This window comes from Phodopus roborovskii, unplaced genomic scaffold (genome assembly GCF_943737965.1).
Source record: "Phodopus roborovskii unplaced genomic scaffold, PHOROB, whole genome shotgun sequence".
In the NCBI taxonomy this organism is placed as follows: Eukaryota; Metazoa; Chordata; class Mammalia; order Rodentia; family Cricetidae; genus Phodopus; species Phodopus roborovskii.
The window spans coordinates 13,343,080-13,363,670 of record NW_026126410.1 but is presented as its reverse complement, the minus strand read 5'-3'; the positions used below and the strand labels follow the sequence as shown (position 1 = coordinate 13,363,670).

At 38.2% G+C, this 20,591-nt stretch overlaps 1 protein-coding gene across 4 annotated transcripts in view; it reads right to left on the bottom strand.

Moving 5' to 3' along the window:
- Positions 1 to 20,591, bottom strand: part of Nek1 (NIMA related kinase 1) — a 115,043-nt gene that overhangs the window by 18,161 nt on the left and 76,291 nt on the right. For all 4 annotated transcript variants that reach the window (XM_051182461.1, XM_051182462.1, XM_051182463.1 and 1 more), the window contains 5 exons: positions 15,149 to 15,301; positions 13,015 to 13,179; positions 9,357 to 9,477; positions 7,964 to 8,052; positions 6,716 to 6,954 (listed from right to left, as the gene is read on the bottom strand). In XM_051182461.1, the coding sequence (XP_051038418.1) occupies positions 6,716 to 6,954; positions 7,964 to 8,052; positions 9,357 to 9,477; positions 13,015 to 13,179; positions 15,149 to 15,301 (767 nt within the window). The remainder of the gene's footprint in view (positions 1 to 6,715; positions 6,955 to 7,963; positions 8,053 to 9,356; positions 9,478 to 13,014; positions 13,180 to 15,148; positions 15,302 to 20,591) is intronic.

Sequence of the window (20,591 nt, the reverse complement as noted above, 5' to 3'; positions counted from 1 at the left end):
TAAATACAAGGGAATGAGGATTAGCCCCTGCCAAACTAGTCAGAAACAAGTGCAACCCAGAAGGCAGATACATGCTATAAAAATGAGAGTGAAACAAAATGGCTTCATATACACAAAGCAGAAAAAGAGATATCAACAGCCTGGACAGGAAGTATCAATACTGACTGTCAAAGTGGAAGAAAAGCAGTATGACAGCAGTACACAGACACAGGCAGGAAGATGGCAACATCAGCAGCATTGGGAGATTCTTAATAACACACCAAGTTGTACAATATTACCGTGAGAGAATTTATGATAAAGACTTATAAACAGAATGATTATTAAATATTTTTTAAGAAGTAATGTAGAAGCTACTAGAACAGAGATAAGAGGAAATGCTAAAAATACCGAACCCAACATAAAGGAGAAATAGTAAAAGGTTTGTTGTTTTGTTTTTGTTTTGAACAAAAGTAGTAGTCAAGTAGAAAAATAGCAAGATAGCAGGTGCAAATCCAACCACATTGATGACATCATATTGAAGCTTATGTTAAGAGTTACAAATAAGGCTTTGGCAAGGGAGATGGTTCAGTTGGTCAAGTGCTTGCTGTCCAAATGTGAAAAATCTGAGTTTGGATTCCAGAACCATGGTAAGCCACTATGGTTGTACATATTTACAGCTCCCTACAGGAGGGAACAGGAGACTTCTAGAAGCTTTCAGGCCAGCCAGCCTGCATAATGCAGCAATCAAGACACTTGTTTCAAGGTGGAAGATGACAATCAATACCCGTGCGTGGCCCTTAGGCTTCCACATGTGCGTTCACACAAACATACAAACACACACACACACAAAGATTCTTTTAAAAAGCAAAATTGTACTCTTGCTATTAACTGTGAAATGAAAGTAATATATAAATATATAATGAAAATACATAAAATATATAAATATATAAATGAAAGCAAATATAAAAGGTGTAAACATTTATATATAGCACACAGGCTGAACATAAGAAAGAGGGAATGACTGTATCAAAACCAGACAACTTCCGATCAGGTCATGACTAGAGATAACAGATTCACTTCATACTGAAGACGAGTGGGTTCAAGAAGCCATCAGAATTCTGAATTTAAATGCAATTGAATGGCAATTGCCATTCTTTCTGAGTATATAATAAATAAATACAAAGAAAACTGGCAAAGCTTTGAAGTCTTACATATCACTATCAAAGGATATGTCATAACAGTATCTTATCAAAACAATGCTACATTTTTATTTAATCAACAGCAGAACTTTACAGTGTACAGAATAAAAACTTGATATGATTGAGAGAAGAAATAATACAAGTATAGGTAAAAATTTCAACTTTCATTTAGCAATTGACAGCTCAAGCATACAAAACTAATCAGCAAAGATATAGGAACCTTGAACAACACTATCAACTTATTTGATTTAACCGACATAGAACATTTCACTTGACCACTGAAGAATATACTGAGAGAGAGATAGATAGATAGATAGATAGATAGATAGATAGAGAGAGAGAGAGAGAGAGAGAGAGAGACTTGTAGCATAGGAGCTACTACCAAAAGAGACTGCAGAGTCATCAACAGTTTGGAGAAAAACTTGGAGAGCATGACATCAAATAAAGTGCAGTAACAATTCTACTGAAAAGCAAAAGCATGATGAGGCAAGGAGCAAGTAGGTTCAGGAAACGGCACTGCACTCACTACCAACTGCTCATCTTGACAAGGTGGAAGAATGGTCGAAAGCCAAACAGAATGTACTTGGAAGTGTATGGATGTGTAGGGACTGCAACATATTTAAGATGTTTAGACATGAAAAATAGCAGAGAAACAGGTGGTAAGTAAAAAGGACATGTTGTCAAGCCAGGCCTGCATTTTATGATGAGATTTCTTAGAACATTGAAGAAATGATCCACTATAGAGGAAGATTACTTGGGCTGGAGCAGAAAAGCAATGGAGCAAAGCTCTTGAGAAGGGGAGTGGGTGAGAGAAGACTTTATTAGAAAAAGGACACAAACAGGGGGAGGGGGGGCAGTGAATGGAGAGAAAGTAGAAGAGGGGGAGGAGAGGAAAACAGTTGCCACTAGGAAGATTGAATCAGGGTAGGAATAGAAGATAGGAGAGAGAGAGAGACAGAGAGAGAGAGAGAGAGAGAGAGAGAGAGAGAGAGAGAGAGAGAGAGAGAGAGAGAGAGAGCGCATAAAAAGGGAACCAATATTGGTTTAAGAGAAAACTTCCCAGACAGTGAGATCAACAGCTAAATTATCCATGGAGCCCTCATCTAATACCTGTTGGAAACAGAAGCAAACACCCATACCTAAACACTGAGTCGAACTAGAATCCAGATGCAGATGGAGAGGACAAGACCAGGCTGCAGAAACAGATAGAGACAGCTTACCTGAACAAGGAGGAGCTAACGGGCCACCAGACTGATAGCTGGGAAGCCAGCATGGGACTGACTCAGGCCTCCCTGAATATGGGTCTCAGCCAGAAGGACTGAGCAGTCTAAGGGACCTCAGACAGTGGAGCCAGGATGTATCCCTGGTGCACAAAAGGACCTTGTGAACACATACCCCATGGAGAGATACTGCCTTAACCTAGAGACAGGAGAGAAGCCCTAGTCCCTACTTCAAATGACTTGTCAGATCTACATGACCCCACCTGGATGGCATTGCCCTACACATGGAATTGAGGTGGGGGGATGGGAGGGAGGGTGGTCAGGGTGCATGTGAGGGGCAGAGAGGGTAAAAAGGAGGGAGGAAGAGAGGGAGGGGGAACTGGGATTGGAATGTAAAAAAATAAATTAAAAAAAGAAAAAGAAATGCTGAGGAAAAAAAAAAAAAAAGAAAAGAAAAAGGACACAAGTAATAAACTTATCACAAAAAAGATCCGATTCAGCAGCACAAATCTTTGTAAGAAGTGAGATCACATCATTTTAGTTTAATGGATTACTTGTAATTTTTACATTCATGGTTCAGTTGTCATGTTTTGACTACCATTATGAATTTGAATGTTTACTACACTGGCCCAGTGATGACTTTCCTGATCTCAGAATAGGTGTGAAAACTTTTGTTCTTGTCTTAAACATCCATGGATTGTTTTGCTTCTTCTGTTTTCCTTCTTGCCTCTTCTCTCACAGCATGAGATCTGTACTATGGCTAAAATCTTCCAGAGTCAGTACTTCAATAGGAGTCTTCAAGCTCAACTAAGGCTTTAAGAGGAAACCAATACTCAAAAGCACCATACATTGTGAATATTAACCTAGTAGATAGCAGTAACTTCAAAAGCTCAGGCTAATGACAGCTATATAGAAAGCACATGGGGGAGCAGAGGAAACATGCAAACATGAGGATGTGAGTTTGATTCCAGCATCCATGTAGTAAGCTTAGCATGGTGATGTGTGCTTGTAATCTCCATGTTGGAAGGCAGACACAGGAGGATTAATTGGTCAGCTCCAGGCCAATGAGAGATGCTGTCTCAAAACACAAAGAGCACAATGCCTGAAGAACAACAACACCTGAGCTTGACTACTGGTTCCATATGCACAGGTGCACAAATGCACATACAAAGAAAGTACATAAATAATATGATAGTGATGACTGTCCAATAGTGCCATTGTATCCAATATTGAAGACTGTAAATCTGTTTTGGTAGTTTAAATCTTCTAACGTCTGCTATTTACGGTAAGCAATGGCTAAGAGAAACAAATACTTCTCCAATAAAAGCATAATTCAATTGGAAAATTAAATTGAGAAACAAAATGGTATATTTTAAAATGCAGTTAAAAATTCTGGCAATTCAATTACATGTAGGAGCAAATAGATAAAAACATCAAATTCACAGATATAAAAATATGAATTTATAAGAATACTATTGATTTTTCATTAAAGAGATAATTTCAAGTAAGTTATAATAGTGGGTGATATTTAGCACACAGAGAAATGAATATTTTTGTGTGTGTGTTCATATGTATGTGTACGTGTGTGTAGAGCAGAGGTCTACATTAGGTATCTTTTTCAACTTCTCTCTACCTTATAATTTGAGACATGATCTCTCACTGAACATGGGGCCACCAATATGATTAAACTGGCTGGATAGCAACTCCCAGCAATCCTCCTGCTTGGCCTCTACAGCACTTGGATTTCAGCTGGGTACTACTCTGTCTGGATTTACATGGGTGCTGGGTTTCAAACTCAGGTCATCAAGCTTACACTTAACTTAGCAATTTCCCTAGCCACAAAACTGTTACTTAAAAAGAAATAAGCCACACATTATAAATTTTTAATTGTACTTGTAGAAATTTGTTTTAAGGAAATAATTATAGGATTAACAAAGAGGTTAAGGAATGTATAGTTAAAAATTTTTATACAAAGAAAATCTAACAAAAATTCCAACACCAGGTCAGGGTTCTCCAAGAGACTGAGTCCCAAAACATTATAGGTTATTGCCCTTGATTGCTGACCCCCATCCCCAGGTGAAAGGTCCCTATTACTAAAGACACCATGCTCTTCAGATGCAGGGCCCAGATGTCTCTGAACTGGAACTGGCCTGAAGACCTACTCTGATGATTAGCTTTCATGGAACCAGAAGGTTTCATGTAAAGAAAAGAAGAACAGTCATACCCAGCCATGGTGCCTATGAACCACACTGGCCAGCACGGCACTACAGGTAATCTTAGGGGTGCAGTAGTGGCACACAACCTTGGCTGTACCAACAGCTCTCTAATTAGACTTAAGACCCACTCAACAAGAGTAAAGTAATACCTGGCACTGGAAACCTAGCCAATTACCCATGGCTAATGAAGTCATGGATCTTCAGAAGAACCTACAACCTCCACTATACTAAACCAGGATAATCCCTAACTATATCCTAAATGTTTGTCCTTATACTCAAAGAGTGTAAGTGTAGTTCTTACTTCTCATCAAGGAAGCTTCTCTTTACAACAGAACAAGACCAACACAGAAAACCACAACCAATCAAAATGCAGAGTTATGGAGGGAGTCCTGTTCCAATGGATATACCTATAAAACAACTCCCTTGGCTAATGCTCAGAGAATACTGTAGAAGGGGCAGAAATGGTGTAAGGGCCAGGGATCAAGGAGTTTGCTATAAAATAGTATCTCCTAGTAATAATGTCACAAGCTACAGCCATAAAGTCTTACCAGCATAACTGCCTGAACGTGAGTTGAACAAGAACAACAACAGATAGGCCAAAGTAGATGGTGAAAGTCCACAGGCCTCAACCTTACACAGAGAACTACAGGCAACTATGGAATACTGAGAGTGAGACACCAGGGGAAAGCACATCAGTTGGTGATTTAATACCAAACAGGTAACCCTGGAACATACATACAAGTAACAGACTGGGCAGGCTATACATATACATATACATATACATATATACGTATATATTTATTTATTTAATATATCGACCCCAGTTCTCTTTCCCTCCCTTCCTTCCTCCCTCCTTCCCCTCTTCTCTCCCTCCCTCCCCTCTTCTCTCCCTTCCTCCCTCCCCTCTTCTCTCCCTCCCTATTCCCCCCCTCCCATCCTACCCCACCCCCACTCTACAAGGGAGGGTGATGCCTTCCAGGAGGGTTCAACAAAATCTGTCAAGTCATTTGGAGTAGGGACTAGGCCCTCCCTCCTGCCTCTAGGCTAAGGGAGTATCCCTCCACGGGAAATGTGCTTCCAAAGTCCTTCCGTGCACCAGAGATACATCCTGGTTCCACTGTCAGAGAACCCTTAGACTGCTGGGCAGGCTATATTAAGGAATATATATGCATATACACATAAGCATGTTAATAATAATTAATGGAAAAAGAGGTCATGCATTTGAACAAGAGCGAGGAGGGGTATATGAAAGGGTATGGAAGAAGGAAAGGGGAGGAGGATATGATATAATTATAATTTCAAAAATAAGACATAATAAAAAATGATATAGCAGCTTAATGGAGTATTTGGTCATTCAAGATACTGAGGTAATATTTAATACAATGATGTATTTTTTAATAATATCAAGGTAATATTTGTAATACTGCAATGTATACAATAAAAATAGCTATACAAACAATATACACGACATATTCTGGTATATATACATATACAAAAATTATATTTAAGTAAAGTAGGCAAACGAATTTACTAAGCCAGGGGAGAACTTTGCAGGGAAGCAGGCAGAGGAGCTAAGAGAATGCAGAAGGAAGATGTCTATTCTGCACTACGTTCTACCTGTAGAATAAAGCTGTCTATAAAGGAGTGAACACCACAGGGCCACAGTGTCCAATCCAAGGAACTATCAGGGAAAGACTTACATACCTCACCCCCCTCAACAGGATCAAGGGGCACCAAGGTTGCATTAACCATACACAATTCTTTCACTTGAGGTATTTGCATGTTGATGTGGGACCTGGATGTGGTAATGCTAAATGGATAGTTGGGAAAACAATTCTTCAGAGCAGTAACTCTGAGTGCCTGCTACAAACTCTTGTCTTATTCACCAAGTAGGATTTTTTATTAGGAGAGCAACTATAGTTCCTTGGATATTTTTTAATACCTCTAAAAAGAACCCTTACCAATAAAACAGGTGCTTTTTGTTGCTTTTGTTTGTATGTGTTTGTACTTGTATGGTTCTGAATGAATTAAAATCCAACACTGGCAATCAAGCAATGTTATTGGAGCAGAGACAGCACTATCCAGATGAGACCACATTTACCTTTGGGTTGTTGGCATCAAACAGACCAGTTGAAAGTCCAATCAGTAAGGAATTCTTGGTTTTAGTTTTTGGTGGTGAATCGGAGCGGGATCGGAGTGAAACTGTTACTTCTGGTTGGCAGTGAGTTGACTGAACTAAACTCAAGTGTTCAGAATGAAGTACTTTCTGGAAAAATGGTTCTGGTTGTACTGACTTCCCCACATCACACTCAGACTGCTGAGAATCACCCACTGCAGGTTCTGTGGAGCAAAAGGAAGTTATACCATCAATCTACACAACAGCACTTAAAGATCAACAAGTATCATATAATATTAAACGTGAATCCCATCTAAGGGGCTGCATACATGGCTAAGCATTAAAAGCACTTGCTGTTTTTGTGGGGGACCTGAGTTTGGCTCCCAGGGCACACATAGCAGCTCATAACCATCTGTAGCCACAGTTCCATGGAATCTGCCATGCTCTTCTGGCTTCTGTAGGTGCCAAGACTACACATGGAGCAAATATTACTTCTATGCAGGCAAAACACTCAGACATACATAATATTTTTTAATTAAAAAATGATTCCATCAAAAAACCTCAATATCAGGAAGACAATATCAAAGCATACAAATAAGCATACTGTATACTACTTTATAAATTACCTTAAAACAGATATACTGTCTGATTTTAATGATTTAATTTAATATATATTTTCTTTACATTAGAAATTTTACATTTTAGAAATCTAAAGAAATGTAAAAAATACAGTCTAGAATATCAAATTTTCAGATTGTTTCTATAGAGTGGAGAAATTGTTTATATTGCTTTATATTTTAACCAACGGTATTTTAAAAAGAAACCAGTTTATTCAGTGCCCTTAGTATACTGGTTTTGTTTTAGCAGTACTACTTTTCATTTTCAACAATGTAACTTACCAAAAAGTTGACTGCTTATATTACCACAATACCAGGCTGGTTGCTTTCTAGGCTATTTTTAAAATAGAATTATATGACTTATAAGAGATGCTCTTGCCAGGTGGTGGTGGTACATACCTTTAATGCTAGCACTTAGGAGGCAGAGGCCGGTGGATCTCTGTGAGTTCAAACTCAGCCTGGTCTACAGAATGAGTTCCAGGACAGCAGGGCTATTACACAGAGAAACCTTGTCTCAAAAAACAAAGAAAAGTACTCTTAAATATGATGCCCAAATTAGACAGGCTGGTTTTAAGAAGTGTTCCAGAAAGAATTAGACTAATATATTGGAGCTTACCTATATGATCCTCACAAGATTGGTTCACATTTCCCGGAATTCTAGTCTCACAAACTTCACTCTGCTGTATGGCAGCCTTATCTTCCAACCTGCCACAGGCAGGTAAATCAACAAAATAAACAAACACCACATGTGTATTAGAAATAAACCCCTTATAAAAAGAAAATGAAACCCATATCTACTAGTATCCTGAACTCCCTTGTCCAAGTATTTTTCTAATTTTCACATAATACTTTATCTTGTAAGCATAATATGTCTTCTACTTTGAGCAAAGTGAATCTCTCACCAATTATTAATCATTCATTCATTCTGAAAGTTTACATTGGTCAAATAGCTAAAGAATGACTAAATTACAAATGCAATTCACCAAAAATTGCACCTCTTTGTTTCAAAATAACACACACCTACTTTTGCAAAAAACACTTTATGAAAACTATTACTCAATTCAGCATCACAGTATGTAGTATTAATAAATAATTCATCAAGTAGTAAGTTCAATTGAGTTGTCTTATATCCATATAATGGAATATAGAGAACTTTCATGTAGTAATGAGAAAACTCCCAGACTACAAACTCTTTTAAAAAGTATGTATTTTTTATATGTGCCTGTAAGCGCGCATGCACATGCGCACGCGTGCCATGTGCGCATGCCTGAGCGTATGCATATGCATCACATGTACATACATAAGTGCAGAAGAGGGCATAAGATACCCTAAAACTAGAGTTACAAGGGTCTTTAGCTGGCATGTATGTGCTGGGAACCAAACCCAGGTCTTCTGCAAAAGCAATAAGCCCTCTTTACTGCTGAGCCATCCTTCCTAGCTCCCAGACTATTGATTTTTATAAAAAAAAAACAAAGTGAGTATGGAGAGGTGGCTCAGTGGTTAAGGGCACCTGATGCTCTTTCATGAGGATCAGAGTTTGGATTCTAGTACACGTGGGTCAGCTCATAAATACTATACGTGCAGCTTCAAGGGATCCAATATGCTCTCTTGCCTCTATTAAGTACTTGTGCACATACATGTGAGAAGATACTTGCAAAGACACACACAAAAAAGTTTAAAAAAACCTGAGGTGGAAAGTATTATATATATCAGCAACTGCAGTTGAAATGGGATGACAACTATGTATTTTGTTTATATATAATAAAAATTATCAGAGAAAGATCAGAAATTAGCTGAATGGAAATACAGGCTGGTAAGACATTTACCATTTATCTTCATATAGTTTTTGATTTCTGACTCATGTTAAGATCTGTTAAGAAATCAAATTACTTTATCAGGTATTACAATATGAAGTTATTAAACTATAATACTAGTTCATTGCAGCATTTCTTATTAAAGAGTTTACTAAAGGAACTTGGTTTTGAAAAGGAAAGAAAAAGACAACATACTCAGTCTCCTTAGTTGCTGCTTCCTCATTAATCCACACATCATTAACCACCTGTGGCAAGTTCCCTTCTGCGTCTGTGCTACTTGGCTCTTGCAGAACTTCTGTTTCCAAATCCTCAGGTTCTTCAAAGATCAAGGGATATCAGAGCAAAGTTGGAGAATGGACTAAATGAACTTTCTGTAATTATCACTACAATTAGTTTAACTAATGCTAATTATATAAAAACCAACTGTTTTAAGCTTTTGTGCTAGTTCTGTAGCATAGTCATTTCTTCTTAGTATAACAAAAATACCTGCCTTATTAAAATTATAGTAATATGTAAATTAGCTTAAAGGTATTAAAACTGAAGAATAAAGATACCTGTTGTTACAAGTATGGGAAAAAAGTAAGGAAACTTTAATCTTTAAAATCTACCTTCCAACAACCACAAAAGAAAACCAGTCAACTGAAGAATAAAGATAGCTGTTGTTACAAGTATGAGAAAATAGTAAGGAAACTTTAATCTTTAAAATTTACCTTCCAACAACCACAAAAGGAAACCAGTATGATTACCTGGACTTTTCCAATGGCCTTGAAAAGAACTGAAGTGTCCTAAATCAACTTTCTTATACCCTCAAATAGCTATGGAAGTCTTTAAGAGACTCATCTATCTATCTATCTATCTATCTATCTATCTATCTATCTATCTATCTATCTATCATTTATTATTTATGTGTGCATGTATGTGTCTGCATGAGTCATGAGTGTATGCACATAGGCAAGCTGTGTGTAAATGTGCAGAAGCTAGAAGAACGCCAGATCCCTTAGAGCTGAAGTTATAAGCACTTGGCAGATGTGTTGTGTGGGTGCTGGGATTCAAACTCTGGTCTGCATGACTGCACAGCAAGTACTTAACTGCTGAGTCCTCTCCCCAGTCCCAGTGAGACTTTTGTTTCCTGTTTGAGATCATATACTATCTTACTTAATTCAACATCATGCCCACTTTTTCGTGGAATTCAGACATGCTTTTCTTGTCTATTTTAGAATTTCTAAAGATTTGCCCCATTGTGAAAGACAAGAGACATACAAATTCTATTAATTTTCATCTGTTGCCTACATGAATGTTTAGGGCATTCATACAAGGTAAGGACTAAAGAGGAAGATTCTTTTTTTTTTTTTTTTTAAATAGTTCTATTCTTGTTAAATGGAAAAAGAGAGGGGGTGGCAAATGGGCTGGCTGTTTCTAGAAAGAAGCTGACATAAGTTTTCCTTCAGGGATGGGTTTTATCGAGAGAAAAGGCTTTGAGACAAGGTAACATGAAAAAGGGACAGCACCCTTTGTGGGACAACATGGAGAGGGTCTTACAGAGGAACGCGCACTTCCCTGTAGAATGCAGAAAGGAGTTTCAGTAAGAGAGAGACAGCTGTCTTGGACAGGATGACAGGTGAGGGGCCACTTTAGAGAAATCCCCCAAACACAGGAAAATACACAACCTTTCTATCTTTCAGGGGCTGGTAGGAAGCCCCATATCACATGATTTTGTTCAATGTAGCCCACTGACAAGGAACATGGAGGGGCCTAAAACAACAGCACAGATGGCTTAACTTTCTGTCCCAGAGAAGGAACTGTAGGGGATCAAGGCCTGGTTGCTTATGACTCTGGGCTGGACTGCTTAGAGAGATCAGCTTCTTAAAGGGGCAGGCCCATGATCTAACAATGCCCTAGAGATCTTCAGCTGCATTATAGCCAATGTATTCTACCCTATAAACTCAATTTGTGACCATACTTTTCATAAATTCATAAAATATTTACAACTCTTTGCAGGAAAAGTTAAGTTTGCCAACCCCCAAACTAGGTTATATAGTCTCCAATTTGCATAACCACCCTACCAGTTAATTTTATTTCTTTTTAAAAATTTTATTCTTAATTTTTAAGAAGGGTAGAACACGCTGTCTTGTTTAGGCTATGATAAAATATCAGACTGGGTGGCTTGAACAGAAATTTATTTCCCTTTGTTTCAAGGGTCAGAGAATCTAGTATCAGGATCTGGAGAAAGGTTTTCCTTCAGGTGAACTGACAGACTTTTTCTTCCTGTATTTCTAGCATGGTATAGAACAAAAGGCTGGTTCTTGGGCCTCTCTTTAGAAGGATGTTAATGCCGTTCATGAGGCCTCACACAGGGGATTAGATTCAAACATTGAGGAATAGAGACATCATTCTGTAATAGCCACTACCAGTCACGCGCTTCTAGCAAATACAATTCTTATACTTTGATGAACATGGTTGCATGCTACAGTCTCTGATAGTCTTGTTATCCAGGAGGCACGGTTTATAATGAAATACAATGGAAGTGATGCTATTCCAATTCATGACTGGATGTTTAAGAAAACTGGCAAGCCCCTGGTTGATATCTACAAGTCAAAGCCTCATGAAACAAGTTTATTTAGCCCATGGCACAATCAACTTGTGTGTGGAAGGAATGAAGAAATTTTTAGTTAATAAGCAGACTGGTAAGTTAAAGATGGTTTCAAATTCTTCAATACTCTTCCTTTGAGAGGCAGGTCTAGTTCCCTACCTTGGGTTGACTCTGGGTTTGTGACAGCTCTGACCATTAGAAGTGCTAAGGGTCCCAGTTCAGTTCTCTGGTTAACGATAAAAAGCATACACAGCTTTCACCATAGCATCTGGGATGGCTGTAGAGCCTTTACAACTTTTCCTTTTCAGAGGTGAATCTATCTCCCCCACCTTAGAACCTCCGGGTCATCAGAGAATAAATCACATAAGACAGGAAAAACAGGTGCTGGTTGTTTTCCAGAGGACCCAGGTCCAATTCCCAGCACCCACATGGTGACTCACAACCACCTCAAACTTCAGTTGCATCATCATCTTCTGGCTTAGGCAGGCACCAGACATACATACAGGCAAAAACACCCATGTCCATAAAATAATAAAAGCTTTCTGAAAAGAGGAAGAATAAGGAAGGGGACCAAGACTCCTCAAAAGGGGGAGTGGGGTCTATTTTACTCAGCTTTCAATGTGTACCTTCCAGGATGGCAGAGAAGCCAACAGGTAGTTTCACTGCCAGCTGAGTATCACACCACCTGATCTCTTAGGCAAAGACACAACGTATTAGGGAAATCACAAACCCAGTCTTGACTCAATCCCTGATCCATAAAATAATGAAATAGAGCAGCCAGTCATTAGTATACATGGTCATATGCCTGTAGTTCTAAAATATCAGCATGAGGGAAACCCTGTCTTCTAGGAGACATCCTGACCCATCTCATGAAACTCTTGAAAATTCTTGGTCTTAAAAACCAAAAACAGAGCTGGGCGTTGGTGGTGCACGCCTTTAGTCCCAGTACTCGGGAGGCAGAAGCAGGTGGATCTCTGTGATTTCGAGGCCAGCCTGGTCTACAGAGCTAGTTCCAAGACAGGCTCCAGAGCAATACAGAGAAACCCTATCTCAAAAAACAAAACCAACAAACAAACAATAAAAGAAGAAGAAAAAAAGAAAACCAAAAACAGGAAGGAAAAAAAGAGAGTTACTGAAAGTATAAAGACAGAAAGTCTCATTGGAGATGAATTATTAAAAAGTACACAAATTTGGATGATTTTTTTTTTTTTATGATTTCAGTATCAAATGAAATTTAGCTCATTTTAACGCATTGCAACATACCTTCTACACTTCCTTCTGTAACTAGTGGAGGGGCCTCTCTAAACTCTGGGCTCTCTGTATCAATAGAATCAACAGTAGCTGATGGGTTTACTCCTTTTGAAATACATTCTGGTTTCTCTTCTTCAGTGACTAACGGTTTGTAGTTTTCCCCTTCAGAATAAATTTCTGGAGAAGCAAAACAATGAAAAGGCTCAAAAGGTTATGAAGTTACTTACAAACAAACAATACAAAAAGCAAAAAACCTAGATTGTTGCAACCGGTGGTTACTGGTGAAGCTCTTTTAGACACTAGAAACTAATAAATGATTTAAGATAATGTGATAGCCAAACTTCATTTCATGACTCCCAGAGTGGTTAAAAGAATTTGCATTCTTTTCCTTTGGGGGAAAATTAATACCTGTATCAGAACTGAATTTTTAAAATTATTAACCAACTTTTTCAACCTTTTGTTTCTTATATGTAGTTTTTCATATGCTAATTACTTCTAATTTGCTACAAACACTGTTGCTGTTTCCAGGAAAGAACAGATTTATCATAGAACAGCTAACTATAGTTATCTATTCTCATCATTCCTGTATACCAACTCCCCCAAATTAATTGTCATAAATAGGTAATTTTATTGTACAATAAATAATCCTGCTAATATACAGACCTCTCAGTTCACTGAACTATCTCACTAACTCAGCTTTTCCTTAAGTCATATATTAGAGACCTTATTAATTATGTATCCTCAAAATTCCAATTAGGAATTTCCATCTCTAATTTTTAGTGCTTTTTTTTTTCATATCCTTCTACTACAGATCTTTTGAAACAAGGTCTCACTGTGTAGCCCTTTCTGGTCTGGAATTCCCTTGTAGACAAGGCTGGCCTTGAACTCAGAGATCTGTCTGCCTTTGCTTCCCAAGTGCTGGGATTAAAGCATGGACCATCATGCCTGGCCCTATTCTACCTTTGTAAAAATTTGATTTTTTTTCATGGACCTGAAAGAGAAAGAGGAGGGAATTACTGAAAGGGTTTGGAGGGAGAAATGTTATAACGTCAAAGTTTGATTTTGCAAGCACATTTAGCAACTGATCCTGACATACTTTCTTCATCATCCCCATTTACATCCTTCTAAAAGTCATCAGTAAGAATTATTCAAATATGTATGTGTATACACACACACACACACACACACACACACACACACACACACACACTCTCAGCTTACTGAACTCACTTCATTGTACTCAAGTGGAAAAACCCTAAATTCATTCAATTTCTTTACATTCCTGGTTGACATGATTGGAGAAAAATAGAAATCACTGTCAAGTGACCTCAATTTCAATTCATTACTTCTTTTTATGGTTTACATATAGATGGCCAAAGTGTCCTCTGAAGATCCTCTTTTCTGAGTATGATGATGGTAAAGTGGTAAGACTTTTAAATGGGAAGCCAGTGACTTACAGCTAGGAGACTCACCTTTAATGAGATCTAACAACCTACTTTTGCCTGTTAGTAATAATGTGCACAGGCTCTTTTCATGGTCTATTTCTTAGCATACAGCTGACCACCACAGAACATGTCAATATCCTCATGTTCTAGGTCAATTTTTCATAATGTTTCGGAGATGAATTTATGCCAAACCTCGAGGAGCAACAGAGAATGTAAAAGATAACACACATGCCAGGCAGTGTTCGTATCTGGACATGGTTCCATCCGCTCCCTCTCTTGTGAACAAGCTGTGAGGTTGGAAGGCTTCTGTATACACAGTTGCTTTTCCTTGGGTGCTGCTATAACACCCAAACACCTAAGATTCATAACTCCAGAATACCTTCCTTCTGTCTTCTCCCTCCCTGTCCCAGAATGATATTACACATACTTACATTTCTTCTACTCAGTTTAATTCCACAATCTCTTCAAAGATACACCATGCATCTTAGTAAATTGTTTCGACATTTGCCCTCACAGAAAACATGATTGGATTTTTCCAGCCCCTCATGCAGATTTCCTATTCTTTGATTTCCTACAGGTCTGATAAAGTCAGAACTCATTCCTTCTTAGAAAAACCAACCCCCAGAGGTAAAATTTTCTACACAGGCAAATGGAGCCATCTTAACACATTCATTTTTAATAATATCCCTTCTTATGCTTACCACTTTTAGAAGCTGTGTTTTCTAGTAATTCTGTCTGTGGTTGGAGATCGGCTTCTCCTAGTATCTTCAGCACAGATTCTGTGGGGCTTTTCCCCCAGACTTTTCTTGGTGAGCCATTAGAATCTAACTTAATCACCTCTCCCACGGTATGTGCTGTGAGGAAAGAAATATATCTTCAGAGATAGAATTCTTCATTGTTTGGTAGATTTAATTTCTATTATCCAACTCTTTCATGCTAAAAGCTTATATAAAAATAAATCACAAGATAAATATACATATAGGCAAAAGGCAGAAAATAGTCTAAAAACTCTGCCTTTATTTTAGTTTATATCATAACCAGACAACTAATATTTCCTTTTTACAAATAAGTCTGGAAAAATAATTTAGAAAAGCAAGTCATCATAATATTTGGTAATAAAATATGAACATAGGGACTGGGGAGATGGCTCAGAATTAAGAGCACTAGTTCCCCACCCAGAGGATCCAGGTTCATTTCCCAACACCCATATGGAAGTTCACAAACATCTGTAACTCCAGTTTCAGTGGGTCTGACATCCTCTTCTAGCCTCTGCAGACAGCAGGTACCAACTGATGAACAGACGTACTACACATTCAGGCAAAACACCAATACACATAAAATAAAACCAAGATTTATATGCATAAGAGTAATACATATGATATATTATTACATGGTGTATGCTAATATGCCTTATAGTTGTGGGCTACACAAGGTGACTTTAAAAAAAAATCTATGAAGTTTAATCTTAGTTGTCAACTTAACTGGACCTGGAAAGCAAATCACAGAGCACACCTGTGAAGGTTATCTCAAGTGGGAAGATGCCCCTTCAGTATGAGCCATACCTTCTGGTGATAGACCAGGTAAAAGGAGGTTCAAGAAGCTTGCTTTTTTGCCTGCTTCCCTTCACTTCTCACTGGCAAGTTCATTCACCCTGTTGTAGCGGCTGCTACTTTTGCTGCACACCTTCACTGATTCCAGAGCCTAGCTTCTTTGGACTTCCAACACCAACCACAGACAAGCAGTTCTCTAGAAATCCTCCAGACCTTTCCTGCCAGACCGGGACTGTGGAAGCATCCAGCCCCATGCAGTGAGAAGCTACTAGATTCTTGGCCTTTCAGGAATGTGAGCTTTGGAAGACCCTAGTTGTGTCATATAAGCCAATCAAATAAACTCTCTTGTAAATTGGATCACTCTATAGGTTCTCTCCTTCTATAGAACCGTGACAAAGACATCATCTGGAAGATGCTTTTTAAGGACTCAGGTTATAGCATAAAGGGGAACAGCACACAGACTCCAAGTTATAAAGTCTCATGCAAATCAGCAAGTAATATTCAGTTTGGTAGCACTGACATGATTAGCACTTAGTGACCTAGGTTTCAAAAGTATAGCTAAGGTAAAAGACACACGAATCATGAAAGAGGATATAAATCTATTTGTTTTTCTAGTTTTATCCTTGTAATAGTTTTTTTTTTCAGGTATGGAAACATATAAACAAACATAATTGATAAGTGGGAGTGTAAAATCCAATATGAAGTCCCACAGCTTTTGAATGGCTATTTGAACTGTATAGAAGTTAGTTGAGATGTATAGACTTTGGGTGTGGTTAATTTTGCTATATGATGTTTTTTATTTGCAAGTTCTTTATAATAAATTTTAATTTAAAAAGGTGGTTTAACTTGGAAACAACTTTTCTATAAGATTAGCAAGCCCAGTATTTAGTTTCAAGCACTAATGTCAAAAAAACCTGTTGCTACAGAGCTATCTAAAGTCTAAAATCACTGACAAAAACAAAACAAAAAACAAGTAGTTAAAACAGTATATGAAAAAAAACAAGGCAAAACAAAACAAAACAAAAAAAAAAAAAATAAAAAACCAGCAGTAAGACTTGGAACTTAAAGTTACTTAATGGAAAAACTGAATGCCTACTAAAACAAAACATATCAACCCCTCCACCAAATCAAAACAATCCCTATAAAGGGCAGGGGTTGGACTGGCAGGGTTCAGTCTGAGCTGAAGACACAAGGCAGAAAATGGCTAATATCTGACATACATAGAGAAAAGTTGGATTTCACAAAGGTGTTGCACATTAGTTTGTGCAAGGAAATTACTGCAGTCTTGAAAGGAGACCACTCAAAAGGAAGAAGAGGAGGAAGACTTGGAATTTACAATGAGTGAGAAATAGTTCCTATCTCCACCAGTAAGAACAGAAATACTTGTAGCTCACAAGCCATCAGGCAGACTGTTCAGAAAGGGGAGAGATTAGCCATAGACTAAACACTGCTCTATTCCACTTCATAGAGTTTAGGAAGAAGGTCTAAAAGTATCAATATATTCGTAACTAACTAAACTGTATCCCAGAGCAAAGGTTAAGAATAGTTACAAAAATATATAAAGGTACATGAACTCCCCTGACTAAAATTCAGGGTTTTGTCCCTAAGCAAAATAATCAAGCACAATATGGCCAGCCAATCAAAACCAATGTTTAAAAGACAGAGATTATGAGATTACTCACTGGAGAAGGACATTTAAGTGATCACCTAGTTCTTGTGTTTTTGGGTTACTTGTGATCCGTCTTCCTGCTTTCTTAAGAAATAAGAAAAGGTGAGCATGGTGGCCTACACCTGCAACCTTAGGACTGAAGTTCTGAGGCAGGAACTCCTTCATGGGTTCATGCCAGACAAGTATATGTAACCCTGTCCCAAACAACAAAATAAAATTTCTTTTAAAATCAATTTCCAGGAAGCTTATGTGTCCGTCACCCAGCCTCTTATCCTGGCAGTGGTTCTCAAACTTCCTAATGCTGCATGTAACCTTTTAATACAGTCCCTCATGTTGTGATAACCCCAACCATAAAATTACTTTTGTTGCTACTTCATGACTGTAGTTTTGCTACTGTTATGAATCTTAATGTAAACATCTATGTTTCTCCATGGTCTTAGGTGACCCAATGAAAAGGTTTGACCCTAAAGGGGTCTGGAACCACAGGTTGAGAATCTCTAATCCAGAAGCCAAGTCAGCTATAGCCTCCTACTGCAGACTTCTTACAACAGGTGTTATGTGTCCTTTTATTTATTGACTATTTTCTAGTATAAAATTTGAGCTACCCACATAGAAAGCCCAGAATGTGGTATATGTTAGACAAGCTTAGTTATAAAACTTGTATGTTAAAAGGAAATGCAATATAGTTAAACAAAGGAAAAAAACCCCACAGGATTATCAGTGAAAATAAATTATGAAAATCCCACAAGGAAACTCATTTTAAATTCTAATAAAAAATTAAAAAGAAATGAGTGAGGTTTGTTATTCATTGTGGGAAGAAAATGATATATATACATCAGATTGTACAGAGATCTATAAAATAAGGCTGCTGAATTTACCAATGGTTTCTCAGAAGATTTGGAATCCATCTACCTCAAGACCCAGTGATATCACTCTTGGGCATATACCCAAAGGATGCTCAATCATACCACAAAGACACTTGTTCAACAATGTTCATAGCAACATTATTAATAATAGCTAGAACCTGAAAACAACCTAGATGCCCCTCAACCAAAGAATTAATAAAGAAAATCTGGTACATTTACACAATAGATTATTACTCAGCTGAAAACAACAACAAAAACCAATGACATCATGAAATTTGCAGGCAAATGGATGGAACTAGAAAACATTATCCTGCGTAAGGTAACCCAGACTCAGAAAGATAAGCACATATGGTATGTACTCACTCATAAGTGGATACTAGATGTAAAGCAAAGGATAATGAGACTACAATCCACGGCCCCAGAAAAGCTAGGTAATAAGGAAGACCCTAAGAGAGATGCATGGGTCACCCTAGGAAGGGGAATTAGATGAGATCTCCTGGGTAAACTGGGGGATGGGGTATGAGAACAGACGGGAATGGGATGGTTGAGATGGGGAAGGGATGAAGTAGGAGAGTAATGAAAGAGATATCTTGATAGAGAGAGCCACTATGGGGCCACTTGGGACTAGGAAAATTCCCAGGAATCCACAAAGATGACCCTAGCTAGTTAAGACTCCTAGCAATAGTGAAGAGGTTAACTGAACTGTCCTTCCCCTGTAATCAGATTGGTGAATAGCCTAACTATAATCATAGCCTTTATCAGAAATTGATGGAACTAGGTACAGAGATCCACAACCAAGCACCAGGCCAAGCTCTGAGAATCCAGTTGAAGAGAAGGAGGAGGGAATATATGAGCAAGGGAGATCAACATCATGAAGGGGAATCTACAGAGACTGCCGAACCAAGCTTATGAACTCTAGATCTACAGCTGTGGAGACTCTATGAGACTGAACTAGGTCCTCTGCATGTGTACAATAGTTGATCTGTCTGAGGGGACCCCGGTAGTAGGACAAGGATCTATCCATGGTGCATGAGCTGGCTTTTTGGAGCCCATTCCCTATGGTGGGATGCCATGCTCAACATTAATGCAAGGGGGAGGGGTCTGGTTCTGCCTCAACTTAATGGGCCAAGCTTTGTTGATCTCTATGGGAGCCCTTAACCTTTGGGAAGAGGTGAGGGAGGCCAGAAGGAGGGTGGGAGGGAGAACTGTGATTGGAATGTAAAATGAAATTAAAAAATAACAAAAGCACTCCAGTGACTGAATAGTTTTGCTCACTGATAGGAAAAAGTAAGGTAAGCAAGAACAGAAGGAGAGGAATTAGAATAAAAAATAGACATGCTTTTAGAAGTATGTTATAAAGAGAACTTTCGAAAGTAGGTGATAACTCACGAATTAGGATGAGGAAAAAAAAAAAAAAAAGGAATAAACATCACATAAAAGACCGGAGAAGAGGGAGGAGTGAGAGCTGTGGAAAGACAGAGTGCAGCAGGGTTAGGAGGTGGTGAGAGAGATGGTGAAGGAAAGGAAATGGATAGAGTGGCATGAAAAACACAAAGGGAGAACAGAGTCTCTTGGACCATGAAGGGGCTGTATTCTAACTGTAATGGAAATCAACAGCTCTAAGACAGCAGAGTGCCATCAAATACTTTGTTCTCATAATTGGGGAAAATTAATCTCAACTTTTTTTAGAAGGCTAAAATGTCTTTACATCCCTATCAAGTAACCTCCACCTATGTTTTTTATTTCACTTCCTATAAAGATCTATATTTTTTCTATTTCACCTTCCATTTACTTTAAAAATGGATTTTACTTATCCCTTTGGTACAATGACGACTAATTTCCTCAAGTTCACAATGCCTCTTCAATGGCAAACATACATAAAATAGCCCTCAATTTGTCATCTTTCTTCCAGAAATATTCTGTTCTCCGTTTTGAGTCAAACCATGTTTTCCTACTGTTCTGTATATTATTCCTACCCCATTTTCATGTGTGTCTAAGTATGCATGTATGTGGAAGCCAAAGGACAGCCTCAGCTATTGTTTCTCACATATTGCTATCC